The sequence below is a fragment of the Aulonocara stuartgranti genome (assembly GCF_965226115.1).
Source record: "Aulonocara stuartgranti genome assembly, chromosome: 19".
Taxonomy (NCBI): Eukaryota; Metazoa; Chordata; class Actinopteri; order Cichliformes; family Cichlidae; genus Aulonocara; species Aulonocara stuartgranti.
In genome coordinates, this window is record NC_138955.1 from 19,933,246 (window position 1) to 19,953,388 (window position 20,143).

A 20,143-nucleotide genomic window follows, 5' to 3' on the forward strand; every position below is an offset into this window, starting at 1 on the left:
GAGAGAAAAACAATTATTTTTAATAAAATGAAATACAAATGCAAAGGAACTGCAATCGTTAGCACAGCAGCCTTTTCACCAAAAAGCCTTAAATACAAGTTATTAATTTCATTAAAAAAATCATGAGATTAAATAATAAATTACATTTATATAATGTCATATTTTTATATTTATTTTTGCTCGAAATTCTATCCTGATATTTAATTCATTTATTCTTTCAGATATATTTGAATTAACGCTAAAATTCAGTAAATAAAAACTGACACAGCACTGACTCGATAAGGCAGAAGCACAAAAATGCGACCCCGTTCTCAAAGGTAAAAAATGGTCAGCGCAAAAGATTGTTTTGATCCAGCAGTCCAACATTAATCCAGCATGTAAATATCATCAGCGCGGTGTCACCGCAGCTGCTCGGTACTGGTTCACCCAGTATTGGATCGCACTGACCCCACGCTGGATACATTTTTAACTCAGTGATGCAGTGACACAAAAACATATTTGAATATTTCTCGTGTCATTTTTTAATTTATAGGATAAATTAAATAATTAAATATATTTGTTTAAAATTAAAGATTTTTAGTGCAGCCAAAGATGATGAAACAATTCTCTTTTTTTTAATTTATATTAATATTAGTTGTTCTATTCTACATAATCATAATTAAGCATCATCTTTTTATTCCAAAGTCATGGCATATTCATTTTAATTTTGTTTAATTTATGTTCTTATTGTTTTACATTTGTCTTTTCAAAAGTGGGGGGCAGGGGGGGGGGGTGTTTTCCATTTTCCATTTAAATTATGTTTTTGTTTGCTTTTTTTTTTTAATATGTGTGTGGTTAAAATATGAACAAGGTATAATTACTCTAGTAGTAAATTTTATGATTAAGTAACATGTTGATCTGCTTATAAAACGAACTTGATAATATGTGGTTTAATTTCCCCTTATTTGATTCCCCGGCAATAAAACCCAATTATGCAGTCATATATCCAGCCGCTGTAACACAAGGCAAACACAAGATATGTGAATCTAAATGTTTAGTGATTTAAAACTGTGTGATTATGAATCATATTTCCACAGTTTAAAAAAATGCTATTTATATTTTAACACCAGCTCTTTTAATTAACGTGTTGGTGAGATATGGGTTGTTAACACTTTTATTTATAACAGATAAATGGAGACTGAATGAAGAACAGAGTTTATTTTGAAAATAATAGAAAATTAACTTTTTTTTATTCTTTGTATAATGTTTTGTATTTTTGTCTGACGTCTTTTTGAAAATACTAAATTTGGAAAAGGTCTTTTACTCTGTGTCTCAAATACAAATGTCAAAGACGTGCCCATGAGCAAACACTCAGTAAGTCCTCTCTGTCTGTCCGTGTGACCACCCACCGAGTGCTTTGGGGCATGAAGCGAATGACTTTAACCGTGTCCTACCAGCTCGCCACACTGACCCACAGGTGATAAAATGGCTAACCTGTTATAGTGCCTGTACACCCAATTACTTTAGGTCACATCGCGTCCACGTCTAGTGACTGAACCACACGCGAGAAAGCTGCAGACTTCACTCAGACTGGCATTGTTTAAGGTAATTGGAGGAGTGTTGTAAGTTTCCTATGACTCACAAGGCTCTTTTCTCCACCCATGAATGCTGGAAGATTGTAGGTCGTAGTTAACTTAAAAACGAAGTCCTCTCAACTCATAAATTACACGGTAACGGACAACCTTAAGCAGTGTTGAAATGCCTCGAACAGAGCTTTATTTCAGCGTTGCTGGAGCGTGAAGCTGAGAGCACCACCCCACAAGGAGCCTGGCTCTCACAACCACAAATAAGACAGCTATTTATCTTGCCATACCTGAGGTCTGACATGCTGGCAGAACGCTGGTGGTGCACCAAAGGTGGATGTGAAAACAAGCACTTACTGTTTCTTAATGGTGTTGCTCTTTGAGGTATTGCTTCCGTAACAGGTGATACCCTTTTTATTGTTGTGAATAAAGTCAGGTCTTGAATTTAAAATTTCTGGCCTAAACAAAAGGGTTTTCCTTCCTGGGGCCTGTCTTGGCACAGCTACTGGCACTTTGAAATCTGATCTGATAGATTAAGAGCTTATCCATTAGAATAAACCATTGTGGAATCGTCGTGGGCTGGGTTTTCACTCGGCTGAAGAAAAGAACAGTTTTCATGCCATATCTTTGGGTGCAGACTGTATAGAAAGATGCACACACTTGTATAAAAGTGGCCTTACAAACACAGCCAGTGAAAAGCTTTCTTAAACGTTTCCTTCACAATGTCAAATTGTGTTGAAATTATCCTCCGTCTGACCACCCAGGGGGTCCCTGACATCACAACCTTTACAGAGGGGGAGGGGCTCAGTGTGTGTGTGTGTGTTTGTGTTTAGGCAAGTGTCTGCTCACATGCATGAATATGCTGCTTCATCTTATGTGTATTGATCCTCCGGTGACATCCCACTCCTGCTCTTTTCTGTTTGTTTGTTTGTTTGTGTGCGTTTCAGATTCATTTACCATTGTTACTTTATTCCCTGCAGATTCCGCGGGGAAGCACGCTACTTCCATTTCCTGCCACCCCGGCAGCATTACACGGGCCGAGTGTGTGTGAATACACATTCAGCAGAGAACTGGTCAATGTAAATGCAAACACCAACCGACACACCAAAACAAAGGAGCACAATATGCTTCTCTCTGCCAGAGCCCCTACACTTGCTCTATTTGCCCTCTTTTCTGGTTGGAGTCGCCATTAGGTCATATAATGGCAGCATCAAGTGCCCTCAGCAGCTTCCTGCCTTTGACTGGAAAAGGACTTTTTGTTGGGCGCTACAAGCACGACTCCTGTCTTAGAGCTTTCCTTGCGCCATAAATCTAGATCCCCAAAAATTATTTAAACTAGGCCTCCTGCTAAAACCATCTAAGCGCCGTTATCACAGTCGGTGCTTGACTTGTGCTTCCTTCTCTAATACGAGAAGAGGGGTCACCCGTTATCCCCCTCCCACAGGCCTCAGCTGCCTTTTATGGTAAAGAGAGAGCAAATCGAGGCCAAAATGAGTACACATGCTAAGGTGAACAGAGATACACGAGTGATACCTCATTCAATTAGACAACACCATTAAGGCAGGCAGAATGCGGACAGATAAATGACCATACAGTATGGCGTACAATGGGAATTAAAAGTATAGGGCAGCTGTGCTCTTATCTGGCTGTGGTAGAAGAAACCAGGCAACAAAGGGAGGCCTAAGACTAAGAGGCTTGATGCATGGGAAAGCCATGGGCCAGCCATTGTGGCTGCCCTTCTGCTGAGCAAATAGTCCAAACTGTTCATTCCCCATCTCCCATTCTCTCGCTGGTACATTGTTTGTGTCCTTGCATTTCATTCTGACTGGGGAAGATTGCTCTCAGGGCCAGTGAGCAAACAGTCCAGAAAAGAGCCAGCTATCTCCTGCCGTTCCCAGGAGAACTAGCATTTTTATTTCAGCTCCAAGCTGTCAAAGGATTGGAGAGTTTATGTCAGGATCCTGAATTAATTGCTTTAAGCCTTGGGGCCGACGCCGGCGTTTTTATCACCAAATGTTCGGTAAAATGTTTCCTAGCAAATTATGCGGCCCCCTCCCCACCGTTTCCTCGCTCAGTCGCCAAACATTTGGTATTGGATACATACAGGATGAGTTTCTGCAACACAAATGATGTGTTTAGTTGTTGTGACAGCACAATGGTGTGAATAGTGATGGGCTATAGCACGGCTGTCAAGGATTTGGTGGAATGAAGGCGAACAGAAAACTTTTGTGTGTGTGTGTGTGTGTGTGTGTGTGTGTGTGTGTGTGTGTGTGTGTGTGTGTGTGTGTGTGTGTGTGTGTGTGTGTGTGTTTTCTCCCTCTCCATGACGGTAGGTGCACGAGCCAAGCTTGGCAATAAAATTAGTAAGCTTACAGATGCCTCAATAAAACATAGCTGCTCAGACATTTGGTGGACCGAGCTTTAAAGGCTCCAAACTGTCCCATGAACTGCCAAACTGACTTCGGAACCGTCTGTCATCCTCATATCCATCCCATGATACTGCTAGCTAAATAACTGTACACTGTATATCATAGATTTGGAGGTGAAAAACTCCTATGAGTGACCACAAGCCGTATATCCAACCGAGCAGCATGTAGAAACTGCTCATTTCAAAGAACCACTTTTTAAAATGAATTTTGCCTGCAATGAATGCATTCGTAGCTAACACTTGATACAGTTGATACATTTGGCTCCGTTCACTGTTTTAAATCTGGTGTATCTATCTCAATTATCCCAATTATTCTATGCATAATTTTTGGAATTAAAAAAAATGCTGTGGTATTTATGAACACACAATGTTGGCGTATCTGGATGTTGCGTTTTCACTTTTTGGGGCCAAAAACAACACAGCAACGGGAAATCCGACACTTCCAGTCCTTGGAGTTACACACCAATAACTGAACCTGGATCCACTGTGTGCGTGTTGTTTTTCTTTTTACCAGTCGTCACCCACTGTATTTGCGTCCAAAAAGGCATAAGTCCTTTTTCACTTTGCTGCATGATATTAAACTATTTGTATAAATAAGCCCTTTGACAAATTACCTGTCATCTATCCCTCACTGTCTACATCAAGGATTGCGTCGTCTGATCTACATGCTGACAGGGAGCTGTTCCCAAAGAAACATTTGCATATGACGGGATCTCAGTGGGAAATTTGCATCAGCGCATAAATACAGCTGTCTCTGACTCAGTGACCTCAAACAGTGGTTGCTTGTAACAAGTCTGAACCCACAGCAAATTTAACTGTAACCATGGCCCTTCACAAATGCTTTACGACACCTCTTTCTGCTGAGACTCCACCATAATAACCCGACTCTGACCAATAAATCTGCCAGTTGACTCCTTAATCTAAAAGGATATTAAGTGACAAACACCATGATGTTGCTGTCAGCATCAAGCAGGCGAGGGTTAAATAGTGTGTATCAGGGGACTACTCTGCAGTGGGGGAACATACAGGCCTCATCCTTCACAATAATCTGCTCAACAGCCCTATAGACACTTCCCAGCTTTCCTCAATCCTTCAACGGAGCATCCGTCTTTCCATTATAAATAACACAGCCATTTATATGGGATTAAATTGGGGATTAATTTGATTCAAGTCAGGGTATGGGAATTCATTAACGGGCTGACAGTGGCACTATACACGGGGAGAATTTAATTTGAATCCCCCAAGGGAAGCACTGTGAGGCGCTGGAGCTGTGTTGAAATGGAGGTCTGAAAGACAAGGAGGGATATTGTTCTTTAGATTTGGACACTTGTAAGGTGGCACTTTATTGCTGTTGATGGTTTGTTATCAAATTGAGAGCAGCACTGCTGTTAGCTGAGATGGCACTAAAACAGATAGAGCATACTGGACAGCAAGAGACGGGTTTATCTGGAGGAAAGGGCTCAGATTTCACCTTGTCTGTCTGCGTGGATCAAGAGTAGTTTTTGACACTCGCTTGACCGTGAAGAAGAATATAGAGGTTTTCTCACACAGACTTGGCTCTCACTCACATGGTATTAAAATGAGCACATTATTTGAATGTCAGTGATTCTCATGAATGTTGAAATGGCATATCTATAACAGCCATTCCCGACAAGCTATGCAGTGTAAAGTAAAGGCATTAAATTCAACTCGGATGCCCATTACAGAATTCGCCCCTGCAGAACACCATCCTGGCATTCTCTAAATTGGACAAGTCCCATTGTAAGATAGCCTATCAATGTGCACATGTCTGCATAGGAGAACATATGCAGGACAAAATATTCCATAGTTTGTTATTCCGAGGACAGCGCTGGGGGCACACAGGCTTGTTTGCCTTTGCTGGGAGAGGAGATTGGATTGGGGGTTTAAATGAATCGCTGGCGCACCACGTTTATAGGTTTCATTAACTTTTAATGAGTTAGGTGTCCTTCGTTGCGATTGGCTGGCAAAGCTCTGCCTTCACTTCCTGGAACTGGAGCTCAGGGGGAAGTGAGGAGATATTGCAGCATCCTGGCTTCCATGTTATGGCCGTGCGATGGCTAAATATGCCACAGTGTGTGGAAGTGGTTCAGAAAAGGGGATGTAACATGGCACTATATGCGATACCTCCCATCAACACTGCAAGAGCTGGGTCTAAAATATTGAGGTGCATGGTCTCAAGGGGAATAAAGACTCCACACCAGATCAATCACAGCCAAGCAAGCATCCCTTTACCACTGCTGACCGACACATCGCCCATGGCGGCTTTGCCAACAAGGTTTGAGCTAAAAGATCTGCTGGGAAATGTCTGAGGAATTACCAACAAGGGCTAAAAGCACGACTGTGTGCATGTACACAAATACATCAGCAGTCAGCCTGACTGATATCTAACTTCACATTGTAAGCATCTCTAATCTCCAACCAATATGATTTTTTTCTGCCTGGATGATCACACTTCTATTATCTTATGTGGAGGGTTGCTGTTTCTTTTTTCTGTTTCTCTTTGAAAACCTAATCTTCCCCTCCGCTGCTGGGCTGAGCCTCACGTCAGCGCTCAAGAGAAACAAAAGCTTTGATGGTCATCTCAATTTTATCTCGATTCCACCGACATAAGACGGAAAGCTCCTCTTCAGAAATTTACATCACCTTCCACACTCTTGATATTTAGCGGTTCCCATACGAGAACTTGATTGGTTTGGTGAGGTGCGGACTGCTTCTCTTCCATTTTCATGATGACAGACCTGTGCTGCGATACTATTTAAGGATAAACACTGACCATCCATCCACTTCCAGCCTTATAAAAGCAGGAGGGTAGTGAGAGGCACCCCGTTCTGGACTGAATAGATTGCCTTTAGGTCACTGCATGTCCCACCAGCTGCTGCCTCACAGTGCTCAATGGGCATTGTTGACGGACCCCTCTCTCTCTCTCTCCTTCTCTCTGAGAACATGATGGAGTCCTGCGCTGGAATGTCACACAGTCTTGTCAGGAAAGTGCGGACACATCACAGTTAGCGTCCGCATTCTCAGCCTCCATCCCTTCCTCTCTCTTTCTGCCTCTCGCTCGCTCTCACACACCCAGCTCTTCATCATCTTTGTAACAAATCTGCGTTCATCTACAGTCACCAAATAATATCTGCGTCTGTAACTCTGAGACTTTGCAAAAAATTAAGATGAAACATGTCAGCATTACAAATGACAATAAAGTGATTTGTAAATATAGAATAAATCTGCTTTGCCTTATCAAATAATCTGTATACGTAAAGATTTTTTTAAAAAGGGACAGAGCAAAATTAAAGCCAAATTTTAGTCAGAAATGATAAAAGTTGAGGTTTCACTTACATGCACATCTTGTAAATTCCTCATGATATTATTATATTCCAGGTCAGGAGGAGAAAAACAGGCTTTTCTATAAAATAGTTTCTGCCTGCTGTCTCATGCAGTTTGTACGAATTATCCACAACCCCCCAAATTACATAAAGAAACATTTTTAAAAAGCCAATTTTTTTTTTGCTGATATATATATTTTTAAAAATAAGGAACATTTGCAATTATTGAAACTCCATTTACTTTAACTGCACTGTTTTAATAGGAAAATTATTTATAAAAGCCAAATAGTTAATTCCTTGCTTGAAGGTCTGCCTGAGATTCATTTTATGATTTTACTTTTTAATATTTCAAGTTTGTCTTATTAAAAACAAATATTCCACAGGAAAGAACGAAGCTCAAAAGTCATTTTAGAAAGCCAAACACACAATAAAACAATGTTTTCAACAGCTGCAACGCAAACTTATGTGGAATTAAAATGTAATTTATTAATAAATCATTCTTCCCTGCAGTAATCCTGTTTTCATTTCTACCTTTTTGTGCTAGAAATCCGTAATATGTTTGCAGAAGTGCGTATTTATGTGCAAATATCCTTTTAAATACAAACGTGTGGGCAGCCTATGAAACGGCAACAGAAGGAATGCATTTTCAATTGCAAATTAGCTGGTTAACTGATAGATGTGATTTCGATACATTTTAATATTTCAAATTTCGGACACTCTAAATGTATATTTTGGTTATGAGCTCATTTTAAATTCCTGTTAAATCAAATGTTTAACAACGATAGAAAATAGCAGACGTTCAGAAATGACAATAACGCAAACCGAACCGCAGTGCCGCCTCTGGAAAAAATAAGCCGTAAAATGTTTATTAATTTATCAACATAACAGAATTTATTTTCTACAATTTATTTATTTATTCTTTTATTTAAAGTTGAATTAATATTTAAATCTTCTGGGTTTATTTGCGCAAATTTGTCGAAATCACATAATAAAAAGTTATGATTACAAGTATTAATTTTCTGTAAATAGGCGCTGAGAAAACTGAAGACACGTACAGTGGCTGGCCGGACGGGACGGGACGGGACGGGGCAGCGACGCTCACACCGGGATGGGCCGCCTGCTGGGAAACCATGGGTGGCTTTAAGTTTTGACTTTGTGGCCTCTTTAATATACTGAGGGACGGCAGTTTGCCTTGCTAAGATATGGGATTAGGAGTATTTCTGGTGAAAGAGGAGTTAAGTCGGGCTAGTGTGGACGGTCCCTCCCCTGAAAAAGGCTGAGACAGAATTACAGCTTGTTGGACCGGTGTCCCGCCGTCGTCATGGAGACGGATCTACTTGGGTGTTCCAGTCCGCGGGCTGCAGCGCATGGAGAGCCTATAGGTGCGCCAGACACCTTTCTGTGTATATAACACATCTGACTCTTGAAAGAACACTGTTCCAGATTTAATATAGCCTACAGACACAGGCTGATGAACTGGGCAAGAATCGAAGAGGCTGTATTAGAAGGCCGATTGGAGGATTGATCACAAAACTACCCACTCTCACACACACGCGCACACACTTCTTATTGTTCTTCCCTTCCGAGCCCAGTGTTCATACGATAATTCCAATAATTTGTTGATATTATTTCAATTCTTTTATGCGTAAACCGATGGTGTAAATGGAGCCCCATCAGGCTGATATAGCCTATTCAGTTGACGCCCATGGGTGGATGAGCATATGGCTTATAGGGTACTGAGTCATTCATTGAAGACAGAGGCCCAAACTCGCCTAGGCATTAAAATACGTCGCCGTAGGGAAAATGTCTCACTTTGGAGGTCTGGTATTAGACGCTATTTAAAGTGATAAAAAGAAAAGGAGGTAAATCGTCTATTGTTGCAGTAAATATATCCTCCCCCCCCCCCCCCCCCAAAAAAAAAAAGACTGAATTAAACAGCAGAAGACTTTATAGTACAATGATATTTGGTCTATTGTTTCCAGCTACGCTGATTTTTTTTAAAGATATATGATTTCCCATCGACGACCTGCAGTGAGAGTCAGAATGCCTGCCAGAGATGAGTGCCTCTGAGAAAAAGGGGGTCCTGTTTTCAGGCCCTAATCAAGAAATATGCAAATACGCTCACAAAAAAAGCAGAGAAATCAGGTTAGCGGGCTAAGAAAAAAAAAGGATCAACAGGCCGGGCCATCCTTTATTCAGTTGCTATAACAACAGATGTGCTCGTCTATGATGGCGCGGCCAGGAGCTCCAGAGGTATCCTCCCCGATGGAAAAACCTGAATAAAGTTAGGAGATGCATGAGCCCCGGCGCACTTTTGTGTGCCGGTACAGATTGAGGTTGGTTACCTTTGAACCGGCAAAGCTCCACAAGGCCATTCCCGGCTCAGTGCGCGCGAGAGGGGCTTGACTGGGGTTACCGCGCCTTCTGAGGGTCGGAGGAGAGCAGCGTTGGAATATAACTGTTATATATTGGCCGAGGAACAATTTGAAGGGCTCTCCATCTACTTCAGATTTTAAAGAATCAGTATTTTGGATGCAGTGTCTTGAACATCATCGTCATTATTATTATTATTATTATTATTATTATTATTATTATTATTATTATTATTATTATTATTATTATTATTACATGTTTGTGTTTAATAAAACGGTAAAGATTCTAGCTTTAAAATTAAGACTTCCGGTTTTTGAATCCAGGAAAAAAAGGGGGGGGGAATAAGATAAAGTACGTATTATCCTAATTTTCTTAAAATATTTTATTAAACGCGTTTTATTTTCATATATTACTTTACTTTTGATTAAAACTGGTGCTGGAAAATAAAAATCGATTCAGTGTATTTACATACCGGTACCAAATAATAAAAGCCGTAGAGTCAGTGTTGCAGGAAAGCTCGCTTTCAGGACGTAAGAGCAGCCACACTGATACCAATCAGCCGCACACTGCAAAAAATATCTGCACTCAGTCTCACATGTCTCTGAACAAGGAAAGAGTTCCGCTGGTTTCGTGTGTTTCCTCCAGTTTAAACAGTCGCTTTTCTCTAATGTGCTACAAGTTACAATTGTGGACAGAGTTCATCTATTTGGATGATTTACTTTTGCGAAATAACCACCAATTGAGGCGAGAGAAATTATCTAATCAACTGAAAACTTTTAATTAAAAACAAAAATTACGCAGTTGAAAGAGTAAAGCCAACCTAGTGTGTCCGTGGCAGTTTTTTGCAGTGCGCTAAGGTCTCTCCAACATGCAACTCAGAGACAGGGAAACTTGCAGCAATCACACAACCTGCATATCCTCTCAGCTTTGCACCACCCTGTCGTGAAATCAAATACGTCTCGTTTCGACTGAATTTAGGAAATCAGCCTCTGCCCCCTCCACCCCATGCACCCCCGGGAACGGCTGTCAAACCGTCTATCCCTCCAAGTAAAAGGAAAAAAACGATGTAAGAAGACAGATTTATAAAAATAAAAGCTTCATACCTGCGCAAAATAGCCGCTGCTTGTTGTTGGCAGGCCACACAGGAGCCCATTGTAGAAGCTCGCCTTCTGCCTTCTGCAAAGGGCTCCAGACATCACGGCATTTATTTGAGCTCAAACTCTGTCACTGTTGACTTTAGCACAAAGCAAAGATTTCACTGCCCCGCTAGTTTAAAAAAATGATTATTTTACAGAGATATCGATCAGTGTGCTATAAAAAAATCAGCTTAGCATTATATGTCTAAAATGAATAGAACGAAATTTAATGTCTGTGTAAATTTACAGAGCTGCGGCGTCCTATTCAAAGTTTACACTTGTGCAATTTGGTTTGTGTGTGTACTCTTCCTATATGTGAGCATAGCCTACACTCTATTGTTTACTGGCTTTGTTTATTCGCAGATCACGCTGTTTAAAGTACGATCTGTAAAGAGGGCCTGGAGAATAAACGCACACTTTAGGCCCTACGTGTTCAGAAGTCGAAGGGGTGTCATTTGGTTATAAGAGGAGCAGAAATGCTCCCAAACTCCCTGGCCTTGGATTTGAGCTCAGGAGGGGACTTGGAGTCATTTGGATGACAACTAGCCTATCTTATCTAACAAGTGGGGAGGGTCCCACTACTTTAAAAATAGGCAGAAGACAATGGTCCCCCAGATTGTGGGGAGAAAAGTTAGAGCATCGCATTGAGCCGGCTCTGTTCCCAAATCAGGCCCCTTTTGCAACTATTCTGCTGCGCCACGGGAGGCTGTTTTATGTGACAATGACACTAATCTTATTCAGTGATCCAAACTTTGCACTGTGCGCGTGCGTGCGCGCGCGCCAGTGTATGTGTGTGAGAGAGAGAGTATGTGTATGTGTGGGAATTTAATAGCTGGCATAATGCATGCATGTAGGCTGCATATAATCTCACCAACTGCAGCTGAAGATTGCGAGATTAAATGGGAACGTGTGCATTTCTGCCTTTGGATCGACTGTGTGGGGTCAATTTTGCTAAAAAAAAAAATTTAATTAATTAAAAAAACATTTTAATATATATATTTTTAAATTGTCCTGCCGCTTTTTTTCTTTCAAACCTCCTTTTACCTCACTTTAGTTTAAAAATATTATAGAATGTGGCGCACTGGCTACATCTCCTTTTTTCATATAAATATTTGAATTTGTGGTTGGGATTAATGAGCATATATGTGTGTTGTTTACATTTCCTGAATGACAAATTGGGAGCATTGTTCCCGGTTTTATCCAGCAAAGCTATTAATCCAAGCTGACTGTGAGCCTTACGTGGGTAAGAATAAATTCCAGAATTTGAATTAAATAAATAAATACATCGTGAGAAACGTATTTTATGATCCCAAAGATGGATGAATGGATTCGTTTTTGTTATGATAATATAAACCAAAATTGGACTAAATTAATGCCGCCTCAAATTGTATCTTTTTCCTGCAAATTCTCCGTTTGAAGTTCGTTTTTTGGATAAAATCTAATTTTTCCTATAATAATAATAGTAATAATAATAATAATAATAGTAAGAATGATAGTAATAATAAATGGCCCAACACCGTGACATTCAGAAAACAAAACCAATAACACTTTAATATAGATTCTGTTCTTGTCACTACAAGAATACACATATACAAGCCATAAATAGGAATTACACAAATGATTGAACAAATCCAGCGAGGCATTTCGAGTCATTTACGAGTCCAGTTATGCGGACGCAGGCTATTTTACAGCAAGTTGTTGTTGGTTGTCTTTGGGTCCAGTCCTGAAACCAACTTCTGAGCAGATTTCCGTCACATTATCAGTGTTTTTAATCATTAATATCAGCATCCTCTCAAAATAATTAGGCTACTAACAAACTCGACAACTAAAACTGTGGGAAACGTCAAAAATATCTGAAATACATATTGTACACAAAGTCTATACTTTTTCTTTTACAAATGTACAAAGTGAATGGGAAGAAAGTCCACATTACATGAGGGAATAAAAGAGTTTATGAGGAGTTCATAATTGGTCTGGAATAGACACCTTGGTAGTAAGTTGTGTCAGGTATGGATGAAGAATCCAGACCGGCTTTCCCCGCCATGGAGCCCATGGAAAGAGGTCCCGCCATGGGGGAGCCATAGCCGGAGTAATGCATCACCTGCTCGTAAGTCTTTAAGTCCATTTTGTGATGCTGCTGCTCCGAGGACATGAGGTTATTTATGGAGAAAGGGTGGTTGAAGGAGTAGTGGTGCTCCGGCTTCAGGTGGGCTTCGTGCGCAAGAACCGAGTGATGCTGAGACATGAGGTGCTGCCCCTGCGTCACCGGGCTAGCAGCGGTGTGCTCCGGGCTCAGGGCCTGGCTCGTCTTCATGTCCGACAGGGACCTTTTGTGGTCGCTGGAGGAGGAGTTGGAGAGCGGGGACTCGTTGCCGTTGCAGCTCTCCGAGCTGCTGTTGGAGGAGCCGCCGTCCCCTGACTTGCGGCCCGGTTCCTTCATCTTCTTGTCGCACTTAAAGCGTTTCTGCCTCCTCAGGTAGCAGCCGTTCTCGAACATGTTCCCGGAGTCCGGGTGCAGAGTCCAAAACGAGCCTTTCCCCGGTTTATCCGGCGACCTGGGCACTTTGACGAAACAGTCATTGAAAGACAAAGAGTGGCGAATGGAGTTCTGCCAGCGCTGCTGGTTCTGTCGGTAAAACGGGAAGAGGTCCATTATCCACTGGTAGATCTCGGCTAGTGTCAGCATCTTGCTCGGGGACTGCTGGATGGCCATGGTGATAAGAGAAATGTAGGAGTACGGGGGTTTGGCGTGCGTGTAGCTCCTGCGGTAGGTCTTAGGGTCTCTGGACCTGTTGATGTTAGACTGTCCGTATATCGGGCTCATGGCGTTCATGTTTGAGTACGACGTGAGGGCGTTCATAGACGCGGGCTGTGCGGTCATGGGACTCATGCTGGGGCTCAGGGCTGCGCTCATTGCCGTCATCCCTGCGCCCATGCCGTTCATGGCGCCGGTTCCAGGTGACATGCCGGTCATGGAGGGGCTCATGCCCGTGTTGACGTATGACATATTCATGGAGTTGGCCGTCATGTTGGCAGTGGTGCTCATGCCGGACATGCTCATGTAGGTATTCATAGAGTTCATTCCCAGGCCCGCGTTCATGTTGCCAACCGAGGTGTAACACTGTCAGTGAGGGAAAGAGGCATTCGTGAGTTTCATCTGGCATTGCAGCGAGGAATAAAGCGGCACAGTGATTTCTAAACACGGCGAATCGTTATTATTTGAGCCTGATAAAAATCGCCTTATTCATCTCCATAAATAATACTTTATATTTTAAAGCTTCCCGGTTTCGTAAGTGTGAAGTGGCATTGTAGGCGTTTGCTCTCGCGCGAAGTATTTCCTAAAAATGAAAAACAGGGGTGTGTATATTTAACAATATATTTAACGCCAGTATTACAACAAAACATAAATAAATAAATAAAATTGAGGTGACTATTCCTCTTAAAATGTGCAGCCTAGATGAAAATACTACTCGGTGTGCGTGTGTCCACTGAAAAATCTCCCCGAAATCAAACAGCACCCGTGTTTATTGGGTGGAAACCTGACCAACAATAACCCGATTTAGTAGAAACACGTAGAGACTTATGAAATTATAATCCGAGCGAAAAGTTTCTTCCCCTACATGTCAAGCAACTTTGTTAGGATAGTGCGCTGCGTGGAGATGGGGGAGGATTTGGAGGCGCCTCAAGTCAATATTTGATCACAAAGTTAATATTATCTCAGGGCTAATATTGAGTTGTATAAAATGGGATCGGCTTTAGACAGAAAAAAAATATATATTTAAGGTACCCACCTCGGGCTCTCCGTAGTAGGTGCTCCAGTCGGTGTGTTCGTGTCCTTCCATTTTAACTGCTCCAAGCATCATGGAGGACTTTTACAAAGCGTCTCCCAGCAGAGGGAAAGCCGAAAGTCTCTCTAATAGCAGGTAACTGGGGACCACTGAGTGTATTTAGGTCGTCGGTCTGTCCCTTCGTCGAAGACTGGAGCATGTGTGTCTTATGGAGCCAGCCGTGAAATGCGTCTGTCAGTGACTGGAGTTCAAATGACGCTCCGTGCTGCTTGTTAACGCTGTGATATAGCTCTGTGCTCTAGGCAAGCCTCCAATCCCTACTTCTACGCCTTGGGCCCTATTTGAATAATCTCCTCGCACCTAGGCGTGAGACTCCTCGAGCATCCCCCCACCCCAATTGTACACCTGCGCTAACTGAAAAGAACAGTTTCATATGAAAAGCTTCATTATAAACTAATCTTATTGTATTTTGGTTGGGGCAGAAAAAGGGGGGGAGAACTATAAAAGGAATGTTTGGCGCTCTTCCTTGGTGCGCTTTTCATTACGCACATACTCCAAAGTGCTTATTCCACTTCAGCTGAGCTCAAATCATAATCCATTTTATTGCGTTGCATTCAAGGAATTTATTGCCTAAGCCTACATATAAATTTTGACTATTTTACACCGAGAACACCAAAGAACACGAAAACGTTTAGAAATGAAGTAAAATCTCGTTTCAGCAAAAATCTCTACAGAGATTTAAGGCAGATTAAACCATTAACTGATACAGGATTAAATATTATTCTGCCATAGCTCTGTTGCTATATAAATCCAAGAACACATGTTTATGGCTTACATAAATGATAAGACACAGTTTTAAACCTTTCTGATGTTCACCTGAAGAGGATTTCTCTTTCAGCTTTGCTTAGTCCACAGAAAAAGCAGCGAGATCCGTGTAAATGACCGCAGCATTTTTGATATAATTGGTCATTTTAAACAATATCAAAACTTCCTACAAGCTAAAGTTTACATTTTGTCAGTACTAAAGTCCTTACCTCTTTCCCAACTAATGTAGGTGATATTTGCACAAAGGCACAGTTTAACCTGATTTCTTAACCTGGGAGACCGAATTACTGTTTCTAAATGTTTTAATTAGTGTCGAATACGCCAGGCACAGCTTCAGAGCGCCCTCTCTCGGATGCCACCTCCGACTGGCTCTACTGTCTGTGGCACGTAAAGTCATCCTTTGAACTCAAACGCCCGTTAAAAAAGAAAGCTGCGTGTTTTTTCTTTAGGTTGACTCAAAAGAAGAGATGAAAAATAACCGAAATCAAAAAAAACACGGAAGTGATGACGTTACAGCCCACATTCTTTTATTTAAATAGGTCGTTTGAGAGTGCGCGTGGGTGTATAGGCAGACAGCTTTTTTGATTTTGCTTGTTGGGGGACCTTTAAAGCACGAAACTCCTGTTTTTCATCAGACGTGCAGGCCTGTGTGTTGAGGGCCTCTCATTTTCGCAACCCGTACAGTATTTGTATGACACAAACATCAAGGTGAGGCTGCAGAGCGATGCCAGCCACGTGTCAGTAGTTGTACATCTATTTGACTGCATATTTACGCAAGAGCATAACTATCAGTATAGAGCCCCATTAGTAAAGGCGAGTAAACCTGTCGTGTTGACGAGGGACTAACACAGTCTGCTTAACTTGGAAATGAGATCATGAGAAAAAGCTCTGTGTGTTTGAGGATTTGGGATTGCACCGGCGGAGAGGTGGAAATGGAGAAAGCTGGAGATGGTCAAATCTGCGCTCTCCCGGCTCGACTGAGTTAACAACAATAAGTTTTGTGAAATGTTATTTTTGAAAGGGACAGTCGCTGCAAAATCACAAAACGCTTCAAACAAACAGCCATGTAATATTTGTATATAATAGGGCCTTTATAAAGTGTTGAGGGCGGAAGATTAGGCGCGTTGAATATTTTCGGTGTGAGCTCATTATGGAGTAACTGGATTTCAGAGAAGACATTTTTCGTAGATGTTAAAATATAATTTTTAAAGAGTTTTACAAATATTCTGACGCATTTCTGTTGCATAAATGTGCTAAAAAAATCTGATCGTGAATGCTTGCATGGCCAGCAGGTATGTTTGTGTGTGTTACGCAACGATGTGGTGACGCTGAATGTGAAAAATGTTGCATATTTTCTTTAAAAAAGTATGAAAACGGATTTAAAAAGGACCTGGATTGGTTCTGGTACCGCTAAATCCATTATATATGAGTCAAAAATATTATTTCATGAAGTGCTTATTATAAAATTACAGAAACAAAAAACCGTGAGCGTTTTAAAAGGGTCCTTGACCTGTGTAACATTATGTTCCTGAACGAGACGTGAAGCTAAATCCATGGTTAATCATCAACTTTCCAGAGTCCTCTGACATGAGTGAAGGTCACATTTTGGAAAAACAAAAAACTCGTGCAGGGCTTTATGCAGATGTATTTTCTATTCAGTGTATTTTGTTTTTCTTCATTATTCTTTGGTGTAGTGTTTGCATCCTCACCCCAGAACAATAACTGGCCTTTTCACAAAAAAAATGTTACCTCCTCTCCACAGCAGACACTACATATCACTCTGACTCTATCTCACACGCTGTACAACTGCAACATTTTTATTTATGACCCACTCTGACTGTGTCAGTGGAATGAGGTAGCCAAAGAAATCACACGGTAAATTTAATATATGGTGGCTGACTTCAGTTTTTAGAAACAGAACACACAAAAAAAACAAGTAAAGAAAAAGTGTCAGCAAAGTAGTGACAAAATGTGGAGAATTTCAGAAATGTGAGCTCCGAAACAAAGTTTAAATGTTCCAGAGAATCAGAACAAGTTCCTCCCGTGGTAGCTTTAATTTGAATTTTAAAAGCCAGAGTAGTTAATCACTGCCTCTTTATGGTTGGTACAGAAAAGATGATTGAATCACCAAAGACTGAAAATCTTGCGTTGCGTTACACTCGGCTTAAATTCAGAAGGTTAATTACACGTGCATGTATATACTTGTAAGCTGGTCTGTTAGTGAATAAAAAATATGCCAAGTATCCATTCTTCTAGCGTAATTATGTAAAACGGGACTAAAAAAAAGCCGCAATATAAAATGAAAATCTTTATCCAAAGATTTCAGAGTCTTTGTGTTGTTTCACACTCAAATTAAAGTAATACTGTAATGCATTTTGCTTATGATTGAGGTTCAGACCATGTAAACCTTTGGGTCAAATACAGGCAGTGTGTTCCCTTCAGTTTAACCTCTGGTTTATTCCATTGACACCAGCTTTAAATATGCACTTTAATAGTTCACTTCAACACACTGAGCAGGGAATCTAATGACCTGACGGTCATTGCTGCAATATGTACAAACCGCTGCCGCGTTTCTTGGCAGTTTTTCTGTTCCCAGCTGAAGCTTTCACAATCCGGCGTGCACTGAAAATGAGGCCAGGACTGCATTGACTTGTACTCATGAGATTGAGTCAGAACACAGCTCAGTGTGTTGTTATAAAATTTATATATTTCCAGTGAAAATTTACTTGAGGCACCTGAAGCAGCAGTGTAGCCCTCTTTCTCCTCCAGTTAGATTTGCCACACTCTTGATTAATTAGCCTTTAGAATGATGGGTGTTACATTTCACACATTTGGGTGTTATTCATTTACTCGTTATGATAAGGGAATCCACTAAGTGGTGAAAATAGTAATGACTGAGTTAAAGAGGTGAAAGCAAAGCACACACGTGGCCCCAAAATGACACCAGGAAGTTTTCTTGGGTGCAGGGCAGGGGGATGGAAACGGATAGATCTCTGCTCGGTGAGAGGAAGGTGGAACATTCCTTCAAACACCCAGGAGCTGTTGGCAGTTATGTGCTAGCTTTAGGTTTCGGCTTTCAAAGTAAGGATTTCTTTCTCAACTGAAATTAAAAGCTCTGCTGAAGAATGCACCTTTTTGTGCCTTTCTACCCTCCTGAGTACACCGAGCCACACAAAACGGCACAGGGCAAAGGGTTAAGCATGTGATTCATCAAAATAAAATTAATAACAAGAGAGTCTTCCTCTTGGAAAGTGCTGGAAAAAAAATGTTTGCAGCCAACTTGCCTGTGGTGACAGTAAACATTCCAGAGCCGGGCTGGAGTTTGGACCTGCCATTATCTGCCACAGCTGTGACAACGCCTGTTGGCTGCAGGTTTGTGGCTGGCCACACTGTGTTTACCTGGAAATGAATCTGAAAAGCGGCCGGACTGGGAAGGCACACAACCTAGCTAAATAAAAACTGAGAGTGGTCATTGCAACGAGATGCAGTGGGAGGCAGTCCAAAGTTATTGCACTGGCCCCAGTGGGTCAGGGCGCAAACACAGGCGTAAACGCAGCAAGGCTGTCCTCAAACACGCACCTTTTGATATTGAGAGGAATGCAGTGAGGAATGCCATTCGATATGTTTTATGTTGACTGTATCCAAGGCATTGTAGATGCAATACTTTCCTCTTGTCATGTTAAAAAAAGAACCTATGTTTACCTCCGGCCTTCATCTGTCAAACAAGGTGACAGTTTATCTATTGGACCACAGGAGTAGAATGAGGAAAATGAAATCCTGAGAGATGGAAGGATCCAATGCACTGAAATAGAATTTTGAGTGTTAATGTTGCTGCAGTTTATTCTTTTGACAGGTCTGGAAATTAATTTGACCGAGAAAAAAAGCTGCTTTATTTGTAATTAATACATGATTTGCAAAAACCTTCTAGATTATATTTGGTTTTCAGGTTGTGAGAGCAGCAAAATAATACAAACTTACTGCTGTATTAAGTGTTTTTAGTTCTTATAGCCGCACACTTAGTGGGTCATATAAGACTGAGACACACGTGGGCTTAAATTATGTTATTTAAATGAACCCAATTTAATCTCAACTGAAAGAAGTACAGGCTGAACCCTGTAACACCAAGTATGTCTTTTCAGAGCTTTTCAGACTTCTACATCATCAGTGTGATATTTTATTTTTCCCCAACCAAAATAAATTGATCAAATTATTTTAAGTAATAAACTGACAAACAAAAAGTGCCAGATGAACAAAAATATAATATAAATTAAAACTCATATATGCAAATAGATATTGAATTTGTCAGAAGGTTCAATAAAAACTTAATTTTCAAAATAAATTTGCATTTTTTGGCAATTATTTAATTGCTCAGGCTTTACAGGGTTGCTGGATATAAAGCTGCAGGTTAAAGGCTAAAATACTTATTTTGAGGGGGGAGGGGGGGGGATATATACCCACACTCTGATCAGATGCCACGACTCCTTGTGCCTTCTGAACTTTCTACAAAACGTGGATGGGTTGTGTATTAGAGCCAGAAGATTTAATATCACCAAATCAGCACATTGTTATTCATTAGTGGACCAACTGCAGAGTCAATACACATTTAATCACAGACTGAAGGCAATTAGAACAGGAGGAGAGCCACTGGTGCTATGTTAAATAAAGTGCAAGGCTCCCATGGGAAGCA

General features: G+C 41.1%; 1 protein-coding gene across 1 annotated transcript; it reads right to left on the reverse strand.

The window, feature by feature from the left end:
• Nucleotides 1-12,396: 12,396 nt before the first annotated feature.
• Nucleotides 12,397-15,035, reverse strand: foxa2 (forkhead box A2). The gene is made up of 2 exons (XM_082517001.1): nucleotides 14,635-15,035; nucleotides 12,397-13,964 (listed from the first exon to the last, which is right to left on the reverse strand). Exons 1-2 carry the CDS (start codon nucleotides 14,704-14,706, stop codon nucleotides 12,795-12,797), a joined length of 1,242 nt encoding a protein of 413 aa, XP_082373127.1. The 5' UTR covers nucleotides 14,707-15,035; the 3' UTR covers nucleotides 12,397-12,794.
• Nucleotides 15,036-20,143: the final 5,108 nt, after the last annotated feature.